This window comes from Rhinoraja longicauda, chromosome 14 (genome assembly GCF_053455715.1).
Source record: "Rhinoraja longicauda isolate Sanriku21f chromosome 14, sRhiLon1.1, whole genome shotgun sequence".
Classification (NCBI taxonomy): domain Eukaryota; kingdom Metazoa; phylum Chordata; class Chondrichthyes; order Rajiformes; family Arhynchobatidae; genus Rhinoraja; species Rhinoraja longicauda.
In genome coordinates this window covers 26,394,729-26,411,352 of record NC_135966.1, presented here as the reverse complement: position 1 = coordinate 26,411,352, position 16,624 = coordinate 26,394,729, and the positions used below count along the sequence as shown (strand labels likewise).

Here is a 16,624-nt window from a genome sequence, read left to right as displayed (position 1 = left end):
AGCATTGAATATGGTTCCAATGGGGACTAGATTCTCAATGTATTGCGCTGGAACGTATTAATTTTTATGCGTGCAAATATTAAGAATGACTGTGTATTCGTTCGGACAAGCCCAGCCCTGTAATTCTCCATAAATAAAATTCGACTGCTGTTCATATAATCATATACAAGGAGTGATTAATGGAAAATTGGGGCTTGTTTTAAGGGAAGGGCAGTAGCTTGCAAAAATCAGTGAGGTATTATTTACAATTATGATCAGAAAATGAATGTGGATATTGGATATAATTTGATTGACTAGCTATTATTTCAACGTGCATGGTGTCATTAAACAGGAGGCATTTCATCTAAAGAGAATTTTGATATAATTTCCAAAACTAGTTACATTTACATTTTCACCATGTCAGAATATTTCAATTGCTGAAAGTGTAAAAGAATAAAACACACTAGGCAGTTTCGGTACAGCAACAAAATCATAATATACGAAGATCATATTTTTTTCGTTTGTACATTATGTGGTGGGTACGCTCACCTGGGTAATTCCCATGCGAGAAGCAATCTAAATTATGCACCTAAACCTCCAGATTAGGTCACAGATTCACAACCTTTGACCTCGACGTGGGGATCTTTTAACTGAGCAAAAACTGCCCCTCTAAAATGCTGATCAAAATGAAGGCATTAACGAGGAAATTCACAAGCTCACAAGTTATAGGAGGAGAATTAGGCCATTCGGCCTATCGAGTCTACTCCGCCATTCAATCGTGATTGATCGCTGCCTCTTAATCCAATTTTCCTGCCTTCTCTCCATCGGCCTTGACATCCGTTCTAATCAAGAATTTAGACACAAAATGCTGGAGTAACTCAGAGGGTCAGAAAGCATCTCTGCAGAGAAGGAATAGGTGACGTTTCAGGTCGGGACCCTTCTTCAGTCTTCACCTTCGATTTAAACCAGAATCTGCAGTTATTTTACCTACACTAATCAAGAATTTGTCTATCTCTGCCTTCAAAATATCCACCGACGTGGATGTAAGAAGATGTAAGAGTGCACAAGGAAAGAAGATACGCTAGCAATAGACGGAGAGTTAGAACTGCCACAGTACTGGCACGGTAACTTAATGACCCTCCCTTCTGCTCCCCAATTTGTGAGTAAGTGTTGCGCGAAGAAGTCTAATCTCTTTGTTGATATTACAGTGCTGGTTTTTACACAGCCATTAGCGATCAGCATTAATACTGATACAGCATTAGGGCGGCACGGTAGCGCAGCGGTAGAGTTGCTGCTTTACAGCGAATGCAGCGCCGGAGACTCAGGTTCGATCCTGACTACGGTTGCTGCACTGTAAGGAGTTTGTACGTTCTCCCCGTGACCTGCGTGGGTTTTCTCCGAGATCTTCGGTTTCCTCCCACACTCCAAAGACGTACAGGTATGTAGGTTAATTGGCTGGGTAAATGTAAAAATTGTCCCTAGTGGGTGTAGGATAGTGTTAATGTACGGGGATCACTGGGCGGCACGGACTTGGAGGGCCGAAAAGGCCTGTTTCCGGCTGTATATATATGATATGATATGATATGAATCCATGCTTTGTTTTTGACTAATCTCTTAAAGGGTGGAGTAACGGCAAGTTATAAATATAGTGAACCTTTTTAAATACAATTCTGAAAGGAGATGCAGCAAGAAGATGTCAGTCCCGAAGGAATGCAGGAACAACGATCCTGCACACAAAATAATGAGGTAGCAAAAGTTCCGATCAAAATCAACTGTTTAAATGTGAAGGCAATTCAATGTGCTGCTCAGAGGCTACTTCTCAGACAGGTATGGGGATTTTGTTTTAAGTTTTTGACTTTTTGGGGGCACACAAGGAAATAGTTTTAATGCTGTGGAAAATAGCGCCGATTGTATTGTGGAGTGTTGACAAGAATGAGTGAAGAATGTAATGCCCTTCTCAGCCCAGTTGCAGAATTATGATAACATCGAAGGCTGGCATACTTTTGGTAACATGTCTCTAAATTGTTTCATCACATGTTTTGACCGGAATATGTACAGCAGACCCTTCGTTATCCAGGCAAGAAACTACTGCAGGTGGAATAGGACTAAAGATGAAAACAATACTTTTCCAAACATGGTCTCCAATGGCCTCCTCCCGTTCGTCCGCCCGCACTAACTTCATAATTGATCGGATTATTTTTGCGCAGCTATAATGCCAACCTCAGTTTTAGCGTGACCATTGGAACAAAATAATTATTAATAGTTTCGGGTTTCTGGTACCAGCGATGCCGTTGTGTGATTAAATTTTAACATAATATTTAGGGTACTAAAGAACGGCACGATCTAACTCATAATGTAAGATGTATTCATTTATCACTGTTGTTGTAAATCTCCGTGAAATGAATGGCCAATAATATTTCACTGGATGAAGGTGAGGAATTTATAAATGCGTATATGCTGTATTATTATTCAAATAAATATCTAAAATTTTCAAAGGGGTTGAAAAGTAACATCTATAATTGTTGTTATCAATTAGCTGAAGAAGGAGTTTTTGAAAATCGATTATGTTATTTTATATTTGTGATATTTAAACGCAAGGCTGACTGAATTGAAGTAATTTCGATTTAAGGTACGCTTCGGTTTCAAATTCCAGGAATTGTTTTATTGCAACGTTAAATACCACTTGCAATTTTAAGAAATTAACGGGGACAGTTTGTCCCGTGCCATTCCTTCGTCATTCCAATAGTAACAATCGTTCCTTTAAAAGGCCAGGTTTGCTCCATTGTTCCGAGTCTCCTCTTTTTCATTCAATTAAACTCTTAGCCCAAACATTAATCGATGCACTGTTATTCCGGTACATCTTTACAATGTCACTACACAAACCAATCCTGCCAAAAGCAAAATGACAATTATATTCCCTCCAACACCGTGGAATTACGTTTGTTTTTTGTCTGTTAACACGCCGCCCACTGTTTCCTCTTTGCATTTTGCGGAATCGTCACTTATCTAAACTCTTTATCAACGATTAGCCTGTCTGAAGAGATTGCAGGGACTCGACTTCCAACTCCCAGCGTGTCGCCTCTCGTGAAGCGCATTCCTGCTCACGCTTGAGTTAAACATTTAGATTCTCCACACATGTGCAATTATTAAGGCCCCCTCACCACTCTGCGTACAATAAAGAGATGATTTATTGAGGAACCGACCCCAGAGAAACTTGGTTTATCTGAAGAACTCTCTTCCGTTGCAAACGATCAGAATAATATATATTAATTTTAAACATCGATCGTTTAGATATGAGTAATCCAATCATTAATTTCCTACCGCTTAGCTGGTCAAACAAGATTGAGGGAAAATGCAAACTCCAAAATCCAGTCACATCGCTGTACATTGCTTATATCACAAAGGCGTATACCGCTATTCAAGAATTGCTCTTTTGAAAATACTACTGTCACACATAACGTGAAATTTCTTAATTACATAATCTCCTTAATCGACAGGCTATATAAAAAGACACATTCGCACGGCGCCCAGTGATATTTCTCCAGCTTTAAAGAACCTACATTTAATCAGCCTACGTATTTCAAAATGTAAAACTAGGGTGAAAGGTCCGCAATGTAGAAAAGCAACGGAGATTAAAGTGGGGAAAGTAACAGGGTAATCGGGACATTACGTAAAATGTAAGGTGGGCTCCAAACGACTCTGCCGTCCAAGAATAAGTCACTTGTTGCGTGAAATGAGAGCCCATGCAGGCAAACTCACATCCAATAGTACACATGCATTGCTCAGACAGGAACAAGCACACAAAGTTACCTTCGCAACACAGACGGAGAATCACACTCACCCAAATATCACCCCTTGCCTCCACGCCCCAAATTTATATGTGCTCCTTTGGGGAGACCTCGACAACTCTGTATGATCTGCAATTGTTATTGTAATTGAATCTGTTATTTAACGAGACTTTACAGTGGTGCCCTGTTGTAGACGACAATATTTTATCCAGCATTTTAGTTGTTTTCTCCTGTTTTTGACAAACGTGTAATTAAGTAAAAACCATTTAATTTTCCAAGTATCGGAAGAGTCGGTATGAAAATAGCGCTGATCTTAAGCCATATTTGGAGCGTGGGCTGAACGCCTTGCCGGCAGCGAACAGAACTGCGGACCAATAGACGTTTGTGTAACAGACTGGCTTCAGAGATCAGATACCGCCCCGCCCCCTGCCGTCCCCACTCAATTAATGTCAAATAGCACAAGCAGATAGTTTAGTCAAACAGCAGCAGAGATGAACAGTGCGCCCGAGTAAAACTAAACAGAACAGTTATTATTAATTGTGTTTTAGTTTATTCCGATGACCGAATATATATATTGCTCTAACCTTCCCAAGGTATCGCATTTTGAGATCTCCCTGGATGCAATAGTTGGTTCTCAACATGTTTGCCGGCACAGCGACCTCGACTCCTTTCTCAGTCAGGGATATTTTAAATCTTCAACACCACCCTGACATGGCCTCGCTGGGTGTCTCCTCGGGGCTGGACTCGCCTCCCTCCCCTGCTTCTTGTATGCTGGAACGGACCAAACAGCAACACTACAGTGAAACCCCGTCCGTTACCGCGTACGACGAACCACTGTCCAAAATTAATTCTTGCAAAAACAATCCCGACTATTCGAGCACTTCATACGTTAATAATTATTTGGAAATCAGCAACAGCGAGGCGAAGCCAAGCAACGGGCAGATGGAAAAAAGTGACAAGGGTAAGAAAGAAAACTTCCCAATATTTCAATGCGTTTTTAATCCATCGACACTATTAACGTGCATTTATTTTTCTTTTTGCATAATGTACCTGGAATTATGTTCCGTTGATCTGGACTAGATCACCGGAACCTCACAAACAAGCCCAACTGAATAAAAAGAAGAAATGATGGGAAAAAATAAACATATTTTATACGTAATGTTGTTTATGTAGCCGGCAAATAAACTAAAAAGACTATTTACAACCATGGGAAAAAGGCTGCGCACACTATTTTTGGAGCATTGGGGAATCATATTGGTTTCCACGCACATCCTATTTGTATATATACTCGTTAGCACATATTCGCATTAAATACACCATTGTTCACTGTAGCGATGCTTTGGGTTCTAAATTACATCAGCATTGTAAAATAACTTGTTGGATTTAGCCGATCTCAAATATAAAAAGGAACATTTAATTTCTACATTTGCGACTTTTAGTTATTCCAGGCAATTTTATTGCGTTTACATGACTTTCAGTTTTAAATCAGTTTTAAATACTGTCCAACAGACATTCGTAGACAGATATTTTTTTTCAATCTGAGGGCCCACTTCCTGATCTCTAGTTCGCCAACAACACTGCGCCATAATTTTCCATTCCGTTTGCTTTGGGCTTTCCATGGCCCATGACTATTGTACATTCTTAAAAAGTATCGGTCTAAACACTATTTCTTGCGACTCATATATATGGATTTCCAAAAAGAATGTTCACGTTCATTTTCACTTTAACTAAGTTGAGCATTAATACAATATTTTATTGGATATTCTTTAGTAGCGTATCCACATGCTAATATATATTTTCAGTTATGTGACGGCAGCTCTATTCTACTTTTAAATGAAGAGTTAGTTCACTTTATATTTTGTTTTCGGGCGGCCAATTAATATTATATATGTTCGCCAAACACTGCACGTGAAACCACGCCAAACTTAATTCCAAAAAAATTGTGATCCTTACCCCATTCCCGAAACGCATTACCTGTGAATGCCGCCGATCATATTGGATAAACAATGACTTCGACGTTTATGGGTACTGAACGATATTTGCAAAAAATCAGGGAAAAAAAACAGTAGGCGGAAATTTCCCATTTCCTGCGGCTTTCAACGCGCTCCTGTTGACCTTATCAAGTGCAAGTCTCTGATCTATTTGTGTTAACGAACCTTCTGATATAGGCGTCCGCGATGTACTTCCATATTCCCAATTACTCCCAGAAAATCATTTGATGTTTCAATAAGATAACTGGTAGAAAACAAAGCGAGGTAAATTCACGAGCAGTTTCCAATGGGGATATTAAAACTCGAGGTGCGACACAACAAGCTGGAGTAACTCAGCGGGACAGGCAGCATCTCTGGAGAGAAGGAATGGGTGACGTTTCGGGTCGAGACCCTTCTTCAGACCGGACCCGAAACGTCACCCATTCCTTCTCTCCAGAGATGCTGTCTGTCCCGCTGTTACTCCAGCTTTTTGTGTCTACCTTCGGTGTAAACCAGCATCTGCAGTTCCTTCTTACACATTAAAACTCGAGGCGACAGGTTATCCATACCTTATTCCTGGCCCATTTCTAGGGCGACACTGAAGTTTGAAACATAGAGTTTATTTAATGCGATGGCCGGTCTTCATGCAGAATGCCGAATGCCGCTTAGACGCCCAACAAACACTAGGTTATGCACCCAATAGCTCGGTCGATGCTGCTCGAGGTTGGAAAGTCCTTGGGAGAGATGCTCCTCCGAATGAAAAGGTTTAAGCAAGCGAAACATAAAGGCAGGTTATGACTAACGGCTCCTCTTCCCCATTTAGAATGCCGGATGATGGAAGTTAATTTGGAGAAGGACGGACAGAAAGCGGACGGAGCCGAGCGGCCCCGGCGGCGGAGGAGAAAACCACGGGTCCTCTTCTCCCAGGCGCAGGTCTACGAACTGGAGAGGCGCTTCAAACAGCAGAAGTATCTCTCTGCACCCGAGAGGGACCACTTAGCAAACATACTCAAGCTCACCTCCACCCAGGTGAAAATTTGGTTCCAGAATCGCAGGTACAAATGTAAAAGGCAACGCCAGGACAAATCGCTGGAAATGGTCGGCCTCCCGCCTCCGAGGAGAATCGCCGTGCCGGTGCTGGTCAGAGACGGCAAGCCGTGCCTGGGAGAGTCTTCGCCTTATAACTCGCCGTATAACATGAACATCAGTCCTTACGCTTATGGCACTTATGCGAACTATACCAACTACAGTGGAGCGGCCACTTCTGCCAACTACAGCTGTAACTACCCCAGTGTACAAGCCGTGCCCCCGTCCACAGCGGCTGGCAGCTTTATGAATATGAATTTCACGGTCAATGATTTGAGCAATGCGATGCAGACTCAAATCCACCAGAATACTGGAGTTTCTACGTTGCATGGTATCCGAGCCTGGTAATGCCAACTGTGGCTTGGCATAGCACGAATTTCGTGCTCCGCTGGCTAGTTGCACTGTTCATTCATTCTTTGCCGTTTTCCATATCGAAATCGGTGAATTGGTAACTTACCAAAGGGTTAAAAGCCGGTTACCATAGCAAGCAAGCCCACGGTACTTCGGACAAGGAAGAAGGATGTTTTCATTTTATCTTCTGAAACTTTTATTTTGCAGTATTTCATTTCATGAATTTTGCGTCCCTATTTAATCTCTAGAATATTATTGTATGAAGTACATCACATTGTATATTATCCCGGACTGCACCAAATGCAACATAAGGCAGAGGTGATAGCAACATCGCGGATTCTTGTTAAGAGACTACAGTTGCAGAGAAGCAAATATGCCAAAAACCATTGTATTTTATAGGCTTTTTCATACAACATCTGGATTTCATTTTTTTTGTATTTGTAATTCGTAGACCAGTGTAAATATGGTTAAGAGTGATTGTTTCATTTAGGTTTAAAGATGTTTTTTAATATTATTGATGAAACCACTTTGTACAGTCTTCGCAACCCCGAAGTCGGAGCTAATTAGCAATATGTCAAGTAGAAAAGATGACTATAAAATCATGCACTAATGTTGCCATTTTCTACCTTTTGCTTTCCCTTTTACCAACAATGTATAAAATTAACTATAAGAAAGCTACTAAAATGTTGCTTGCAATCTCCAAAAATAATGACCAAATTGTAAATTGAAATATAAATCACTGCTGTTCCAACAGTAAATAGTGTGCAATCTGGCTGTTCGGTTTGTTCATTATTTTTTCCCCCGAGGGTATAATAATGTGTTTAATATATTACTTTAGTTGTCCTGAACTTAAATTAAAGATAATGCGTTCTCCCTTATGGAACTTTATCGGTGGAAACGCACCGGAATAATAATTCGTTCTTCATCCTGATTCTGATGATGTCGTCGGCAAATTCGCTTGGAATTTCTTCAAAAACATTGTTGAAAAGCGGCTGTTTTATAGGAAAGGCTTCCCATCTTTTTAATGATGCAAGTTGTGTGCAAATCCACCGGGACATCAAATTCTAAATATTACAGGTTATAAATTGGTAACGTTAACTTGGCATTATTTTATCGGTCTTGTTATATTTTCTACTTTCTGCAGATCGAGTCATTTACAGCGACAGCCAGCGACTTTTGATATTTGACTTTCCTTTCCTCCAGCGTACAGACGATTTATTTTCGCTTTGGCTTAGGTAAATTGCATATTTAAATATTCCCCAACATGTTCACTTCATAGCGGATCTTCACCAATGAACAAAAATATAATGTGAACTGCCCCACTTCACATCCACGCTCCTGACCTCCGATGTAAACAAAACGGATCCCATCACGAAATCCTTGCTTTGGTCTGATGTTGGCGTTCGGAACCTACATCTATTCCACGATCGTGGTTTTTTTTGCAATTAATCTGATTTAGTTAAATTGAAGGCGTGACCAAACCAAGACAATATATGTTGGAGAAGAAATCACTGTTTCATTGATTTATTTTACAAAATCAGTTCTGTCACACGCGTGATAGTTGTGGGGTTGGGAGCAGGAATGGAAGATGTGGATAGCAGGGACGCGTACCGGAGACAAGGATTGCACATGCAAAACAGTGCCACAGACACCGGGGGGAATATTAAGAAATTTGCTATCAGTCTGAAGAAGGATTCCCATCCGAAACGTCACCTATCCATGTTCCCCAGGTGCTGCACAGCCGGTTGAGTTACTCCAGTACTTTTTGTTTGTGAACAAGCGTCTGCAGTTCATTGTTTCTACAAGAAATCGGCAAGTGTTGGCCGAGACCGGCCACTTTTAGATTGCAGCTACCAGTGTTAGACCCACGTTAACACACATAACAGAAACAGCTGGAAACACTCGCCATGTGAAGAATCGGGATAGAAAGAGAAATAAAGTTAGCGTAAAATACACAAAGTGCTAGAGTAACTCTGCGGGCCAGGCAGCATCTCTGGTGAACGTGAATAGGAGACGCTTCGGATCGGGGCGTTTCTTCAGAAGGTAAAGTTGCAGTTCCAGGTTGAAATCACTTCATCCGTGGAAAGATAACCCTTCGTCAGATCTTCGATGCGAATCTGTAAGTTGCGGCTCCCAACACAGGTGCTTCCTGATCTGACGCGTGCTTCCAGCATGTTTTGTTTTGTTTCTTTCAGTATCTCTATATTTTTATTTGCACACAGCTACAGCGGATGTCATCCAAATAACCTTAACACCCGAAGGTGCCAACAATTGTGCTTTTTAAACAGAAAGCGGCTTCTTTTCGGTTCAGGTGCCTGTGCAACGACCTTACATAGAACTGCATACCTTTTGCGGTTGAAAAAGGGGTCCAGTGAACCGATAAGTCTGTAACAGTTCCAGAGCGCACCTCCCCTCCGCTCACCTTCCATATCCACAGTCCCTTCGCATCCCTGTCCACCTTTGCTGCATCCACGAGTTTCCACCTTCTCTGAGAAGAGAGGTTTATTTTAAACATATTCGTGGATTTATTCATAACGGTGATGAATTCCCCACTCTCTCTCAATAGACAGATTGCATACAATACGAATAACAAAGATTCTTAATAACTGGCAAGCCGATTTATCAGCTGGTAAGGGCGCCCTTTGACAGCGGCGGCATTCCAGCCTTCGTTATGGCATCGATGTAACATGAGACTTCCTCCATCAAGGAGACTCGCCGAGAATACTACCTGATTGGATTCAAACCAGGTGAGACAGAGGTTTACATGCACCTCCTCCAACCTGGTCTGAGGTATTCTTGATGTGGCCTCCTCTACATTGCTGAGACCAAGCGTTCACTAGGCGAACGCTTCGATGAGCATTTGCGCTCTGCCCTTCAAAGGTCCTGCCTGACCCGAGTTCCTCGACCAGTAAGTCTTTTTGCACTGAATTTGTCAGCTCGTTTTAAAGAAGTGAGGGCAGAAAGCAGCGCTGTTGTATCATGGAGGTCGAAGGTATTTATTCACAAAGCTGCGGTAACTCAGCAGGTCGGGCAGCATCTCGGGAGAGAAGGAATGGGTGACGTTTCGGGTCGAGACCCTTCCCGAGATGTTGCCCGACCTGCTGAGTTACTCCAGCACTTTGTGAATAAATACCTTCGATTTGTACCAGCATCTGCAGTTATTTTCTTATATATCATGGAGGTAGTGGTTTTGTGGGTGTAACTTAGAGTAACTTGAGCCGCGTTATGAGGGAGTTTACCTCAGTACATTTATTCTTGCACGATTGTGAGACGGTGTCCTCCTATGGGCTGTTGAAATCGTTTTGGCCTGTATTTTAAAGAAAAGAAAATATTTAAGTTTGACCACGTTAATGCATTTTTTAATAAATACAAAACGCCGCTTGTCTGCAACGTGTACTTTAGCTTCCCATTTAAGATAACTAGGGCGCAGAGACCTACACCAACTTTCCGTATTTCTTTATGACGTAGACAATAGACAATAGACAATAGACAATAGGTGCAGGGGGAGGCCATTCGGCCCTTCGAGCCAGCACCGCCATTCAATGTGATCATGGCTGATCATTCTCAATCAGTACCCCGTTCCTGCCTTCTCCCCATACCCCCTGACTCCGCTATCCTTAAGAGCTCTCTCTCTTCCAGCTCTCTCTTGAATGCATTCAGAGAATTGGCCTCCACTGCCTTCTGAGGCAGAGAATTCCACAGATTCACAACTCCCTGACTGAAAAAGTTTTTCCTCATCTCAGTTCTAAATGGCCTACCCCTTATTCTCAAACTGTGGCCCCTGGTTCTGGACTCCCCCAACATTGGGAACATGTTTCCTGCCTCTAACGTGTCCAACCCCTTAATAATCTTATACGTTTCGATAAGATCTCCTCTCATCTAAATTCCAGTGTACACAAGCCTAGTCGATCCACTCTTTCAACATATGACAGTCATTCCGGGAATTAGACGGTGGACATTTCAGCCCGTCGAGTCTGTGCCGGCTCACACAGCAATTCCATTTCCAGATCAATGTCCCATGTCTTCGTCTTTCTCATTCCCATTTACTTGCCAGCACAAGGGACAATTTAGTGTGGCCAATTAATTGAACAAAATGCACGCCTTTTGGGGACTTAAATGTTCTAAAGTGAAAAGAAAACCAAAAAAAAATCCAGATACAGGAAATCGGAATTAAAAGCAGAAAATACTGGGAACATTCATCAGGTGAGCAGCATTAGTGGAAGGAGAAACATTTTACAGGATCTGATGAAGGGTCTTTGTCTACAGATATTCATCGTGTCGGTGGGTTCCAAACGACCACTGAGTAATTTATAGCCCAGCTGCATCTGATCCGGACTCGTTGCAGCATCGTGCTGAAATCCTGACATATCTTCTCCAAAGAGTTTGGTTGCAGTTGGCTGTAGAATCGAGTCTGCTTCCAGATTTATATTCTAAGTTCATCATCAGAGAAAGCATATTCTAACCCACAGTGTAAATATGCTAGAACAGAATTAGTGTTCACAAAATGCTGGAGTAACTCAGTGGAACAGGCAGCATCTCTGAAGAGAAGGATGCTGCCTGTCCCGCTGGGTTACTTCAGCATTTTGTGTCTACCTTCGATTTAAACCTGCATCTGCTGTTCTTACCCACGCAGAATTAGTGTTCATGTGTGTAAGTATTATGGTGCAATAGCAATGTTTTACATTGTACATTTGCTGGGATATACACCATGTTCTTGCCTTGTCAGATGAGTGAAGCAGAAACTAAAGGCTGTCAGATATTCGCATTCTCTCTCCGCCTGCCTTTATTAGCCGGCCAACGTGGTAAATGTTTTGTTAAAGAATAGTGACATCCCTGCACTTGAGCGGGGCGTTTGAGAGGGCAGCCAAATCTTTGCGTCAATTAAAACATTTTCGAGCCAAGTTATGAGGGAGTTTACCTCAGTACATTTATTCTTCCAAGATTGTGAGATGGTATCCTTCTGTGGGCTGTTGAACTCGTTGTGGCCTGTGTTTGAAAGAAAATAAAATGCTTATAATTTTGACCACTTTAATACAATTTAAAATAAATATAAAATAGTTCTGCATCAGTAACAAAGTTTGGCTCCCAGTTGGAACAGAATTTGAAGTTTCAGTGAGAAATTACTTTATTGATATAGTTATTGTGAACAAATGTTTAGTTATTGAACTATACAGCCATAATCATAGTCATGGATCTGTACAACATACAAACAGGCCCTTCAGCCCATATCATCATTGTCAACCAAGTGCCCGAAGTCAGCCAGATCAACTTCCTTGCAGCTGCCCCATATCCCTCAAAACCTTTCCTATTCATGTCACTACCCATGTGTTTTTAAATGTTCTAATCCTATCCACCTCTACCACTTCCACTGGCAGCTTGTTCTATATATGCACCAGAAAAAAAAATTGCTCCTCAGGTCCCTTTGAAATCTTTTATCTATGCCCCTCATGATTTTATAAATTTTAGTATGGTCATCCATCTGCCTGCATCATGCCCAGAAAAAAGACCCAGCATATCATGCCGCTCCTTATAATTCAGACTTCCCAGACCCAGCAGCATCCTTATAAAGAGTAGGAAGGAACTGCAGATGCTGGTTCATATCGAAGATAGACACAAGTGGCTGGAGTGACTCAGCGGGTCTGCCAGAATGTCTGGAGAAAAGGAATTGGTGACGTTTTGGGTCAAAGTCTGAAGAAGGGTTCTGGCCTGAAAGGCCACCATTTTGGCTCTAACATCCTCATAAATCTAATCTGCATCCCTTCCAGTTAAATAACATCCTTCCTATAGCAGGGCAACAGAACCTTTCCTAGTACACCAAACGTGGCCTTGTCAAACTGTTGTACAGCTGTAACATGGTGTCCCTACTCCTGTATTCATCACACTGACTGACACAGCCTTTACCTATCAACTTTTGAAAGTTCCTTTCAAATACTATCAAAATTAGCCCCAATGTAAGACTTAAACATTTGAACCAGTCTTATTTTGTTCGTAACTACTTTTCTGCATCTATTGTCAACATTTCTGTATTGATATGACATAGATTATATTTGTCACAACATAATTCCATTGCTGAAGTGCGCACGGACTTTACCAGGGGGTGTGACACCAGGAGGAACTGTGAAAGCATCGTTGTTATTCAGATTCATCCTTAAGCCATTTTGAACAGTGATTAATTAGATAATCTGACAAAGAATCATTCTTCTTTCAGAAAAGTAAGGCAAGACTGTAGCTCGAAATATTATTGAATAAAGTTATATGCATGAAAACAATCAGAAAAAGGACCATGGAAAATGAATAGATGTAGTTTTTGGTCCATAATTCCAGACCTCAATAAAGTGTAAAATAAATTCTGCCGGCACTGTGGTAACATGAATCGAAAGTTATTAGCAGTTGAGAAAACACAGGGTTATAAGAAAAACTAAATACATAAATATGTTTTGAATAAAAATGGAAGTTATTGAGGTATTGGATTACAGCATAACTAATCATGATGAGATTTATTAATGTTTTGTTTGGTAACAACTAAAGTATGGTTGCAATACTTCGGAAAGAAGTAAAGCTGTAAAGTGAGTGCAGAAGGGACGTATTCAATTATTTCAGGGTTGAGTATCTATGAAGTATGGATAACATGGAGAGGCTGGGGTTGTTCTTAGACAAAGGAAGTTGCAAGTGGATCTGATAGGACTGGATGTTGCCAGGATGAGAGGGTGTGAGGTATGGGGAGAGGTTGAGTATGCTGGGTCTCTATTCCATGGAGCGCAGGAGGATGAGGGGTGATCTTATAAAGATGTACAAAATCACGAGAGGAATAGATTGGGTAGATGCACAGAGTCTCTTGCCCTGAGTAGGGGAATTAAGGACCAGAGGGTTCAAGGTGAAGGGGAAAAGATTTAATAGGAATCCGAGGGTAACTTTTTCACGCAAAGGGTGGTGGGTGTATGGAACAAGCTGCCAGAGGAGGTAGTTGAGGCTGGGACTATCCCATCATTTAAGAAACAGTTAGACAGGTACATGGATAGGACTGGTTTAGCGGAATAACGACCAAGTGCAGGCATGTGGGACTAGTGTAGTTGGGCCATTGTTGGCTGGTGTGGGCAAGTTGAGCTGAAGGGCCTGTTTCCACACTATATCACTCTGTGACTCTATGATTCTATGATGGATATATTTAAAATTATTAAGGCTATAGAATAGGTTTTGCTTATTAGTGAGGGCTGAAGAGGGTGTAGAATGAGGATGATTAGAATGTCAGAGAAGGCTCTGATGTGAGTGTTGGGAAGTGGGATTATACAGCAAGATACTTAATGCCAGCACAAAACATGGTGGGCCAAGCCAGAGTAATTAGGAATTTTAGTCAGGAATGCACCACTGCGGAAGGAGCAGAAGCAATTTCAATTAGCATTAAAAAGTATTGTCAAGCATTTCCAGGCTATGGCCAGAGGTTTGGGGAGTGGGACTAGCTGGATTGCTCTTCCATTGGACCAGTGCAGACCTGATGGATCAAATGGACTCCTTGAGTGTAATCTTTCTGTTAAAAGCATTGACACAACATAACCAATATCACTTCAGGCATTATCCTTCTTGGTTTCACCACATTACCGCAAACATTTGAAAATCAATCCTAGACTTCCATAACAATTTCTGCACTGTTTTTAAAACAAGGCTCATTCACCCCTTTGCCATTTCAATTGATACATACAACCTTTGTGCCTGAATAACTGCCTTATGGAGAGTATTGAATCAGATTTTTGTTTCTTAATCTATATTTTCTTAATTTAAAAATATTTCCCTATTGTATAAATCGGATGTAGATGGACTACATTTTAGTGACAGGTGTCTAAAAGCTCATATCGATCTAATAAGGCAAAACACAAATGTGATTATTGTTATGTGAATATGGTTTCACTCACTATTTAAATTTAATGCAGCTCTTATAATACTATATAAGAATGATATACCAGAAATATACAGAGCCTCATACACAATAATGCAACATTAGAATATTGACTTACATGGATATCAACCTCATCTATTTAAGGTATATTGTGCATTTAAAGTCAATGCAAAACAATTCAGCACTCACAATAAACTGGTCAGAACAATATGGAATTAAATTATTTGGATAAAATTGTTACAGAACTGGATTTTGATGTGGCAAATCGTGCAATCCAATGCACAAATGCTCAAGGGCCTGTTGAAGTTTAGAGATGCAACATGGAAACAGGCCCTCCGGTCCACTGAGTTCATGGCAACCATTGATCACCCCTTCACACAAGTTCTATGTTATCCCATTGAAATATTCACTTCTTACATAGTTGGGGCAATTCACAGAGGCCAATTAGGCTGCAAACTGCTACTTTTGCATCCCTTTGGAATGTGGGAGGAAACCGGAGCACCTGGAGGAAATCGACATGGACACAGATACAATGTGCAAACTCCACATAGACAGCACACCAGGTCAGGGTCTGGGGACTATCGTGCTGTGAGGCAAGAGGTTTACCAGCTGCACCACTATGCTGCCGGAGTGTCTATACATTGTATATTATTCTGACGATCGTACACACATAAATCCCAATCAAGACATGTAAACAGGGTACATACTGACTCCTCTACTGGATCTAATTAAGGCAAAAGTGAAGACAGATTACTGACAACATAGCAAGAATCTATTTTGATCTTAACTTCCAGTTCAGTGCAGTGCAGTCAAGTCAACCTCACTCCCAAATAGGATACTAAAAGCCATTCAGCAATAATAGAGCAAAGGCTGTAACTCTAGAGATTGGATAAGTTGGTTCTCATGATATGTTTTGAATCGGTGCTTTGAAAAATAATTTGAAAAAGTTGATGTGCAGAATTCCTCACTGCATGATAGGTCTGAGAGTGTGGGATTAGATAAGGAAAGGAGGATTCAAACGGGGTACAATCATATTCTGCTGATTCCATTTCAATCCACTTGATACTCAGTGTTATTGAAGTCCACAAAACTTGATATTGGCAGTTACTCAGGATGGAGGATGACTTTCTTCAATTTATTTGTGAAGAATGAAATCTTGAATTCTTTTAATATGACACGACACTGATGTGACTGTACATATCAGTCACTACACAGTCTGTCTGAAGAAGTGTCTCGACCTGAAAAGTCGTCCATTCCTTCTCTCCTGAGATGCTGCCTGCCCTGCTGAGTTACTCCAGCATTTTGTGAATAAATACCATCGATTTGTACCAGCATCTGCAGTTATTTTCTTACACTACACAGCCAAATATGTACAGCTCCTCACACACAACATTGCTGCACCCCAACATTAATTTACATGGATATCAAACTCATTTGATGATAAACTGGCTAACAAATCCAAAATTAAGTCTTGGTTCAAAATGGCATGGAGATCCAAGACCAATGGATACAAGACTCTGTTGCATTGCGTTAGTACACATTTGTATATTCACACTCAT

General features: G+C 41.1%; 1 protein-coding gene across 1 annotated transcript; it reads left to right on the top strand.

Annotated features, from left to right (window-relative positions):
• The first annotated feature begins 4,406 nt into the window (after positions 1-4,406).
• LOC144599864 (homeobox protein Nkx-2.5-like) lies at positions 4,407-7,171 on the top strand. Its single transcript, XM_078411127.1, has 2 exons — positions 4,407-4,728; positions 6,561-7,171. The coding sequence occupies exons 1-2, from the start codon at positions 4,407-4,409 to the stop codon at positions 7,169-7,171; spliced, it is 933 nt and encodes a 310-aa protein (XP_078267253.1).
• The last annotated feature ends 9,453 nt before the right edge of the window (positions 7,172-16,624 follow it).

Excerpts from the sequence above, each read along its gene's own strand:
- LOC144599864 (XM_078411127.1), top strand. The coding sequence starts at position 4,407 with ATGTTTGCCGGCACAGCGACCTCGACTCCTTTCTCAGTCAGGGATATT. Across the intron at positions 4,729-6,560 it reads GATGGAAAAAAGTGACAAGG|AATGCCGGATGATGGAAGTT; the intron begins GTAAGAAAGAAA and ends TTCCCCATTTAG.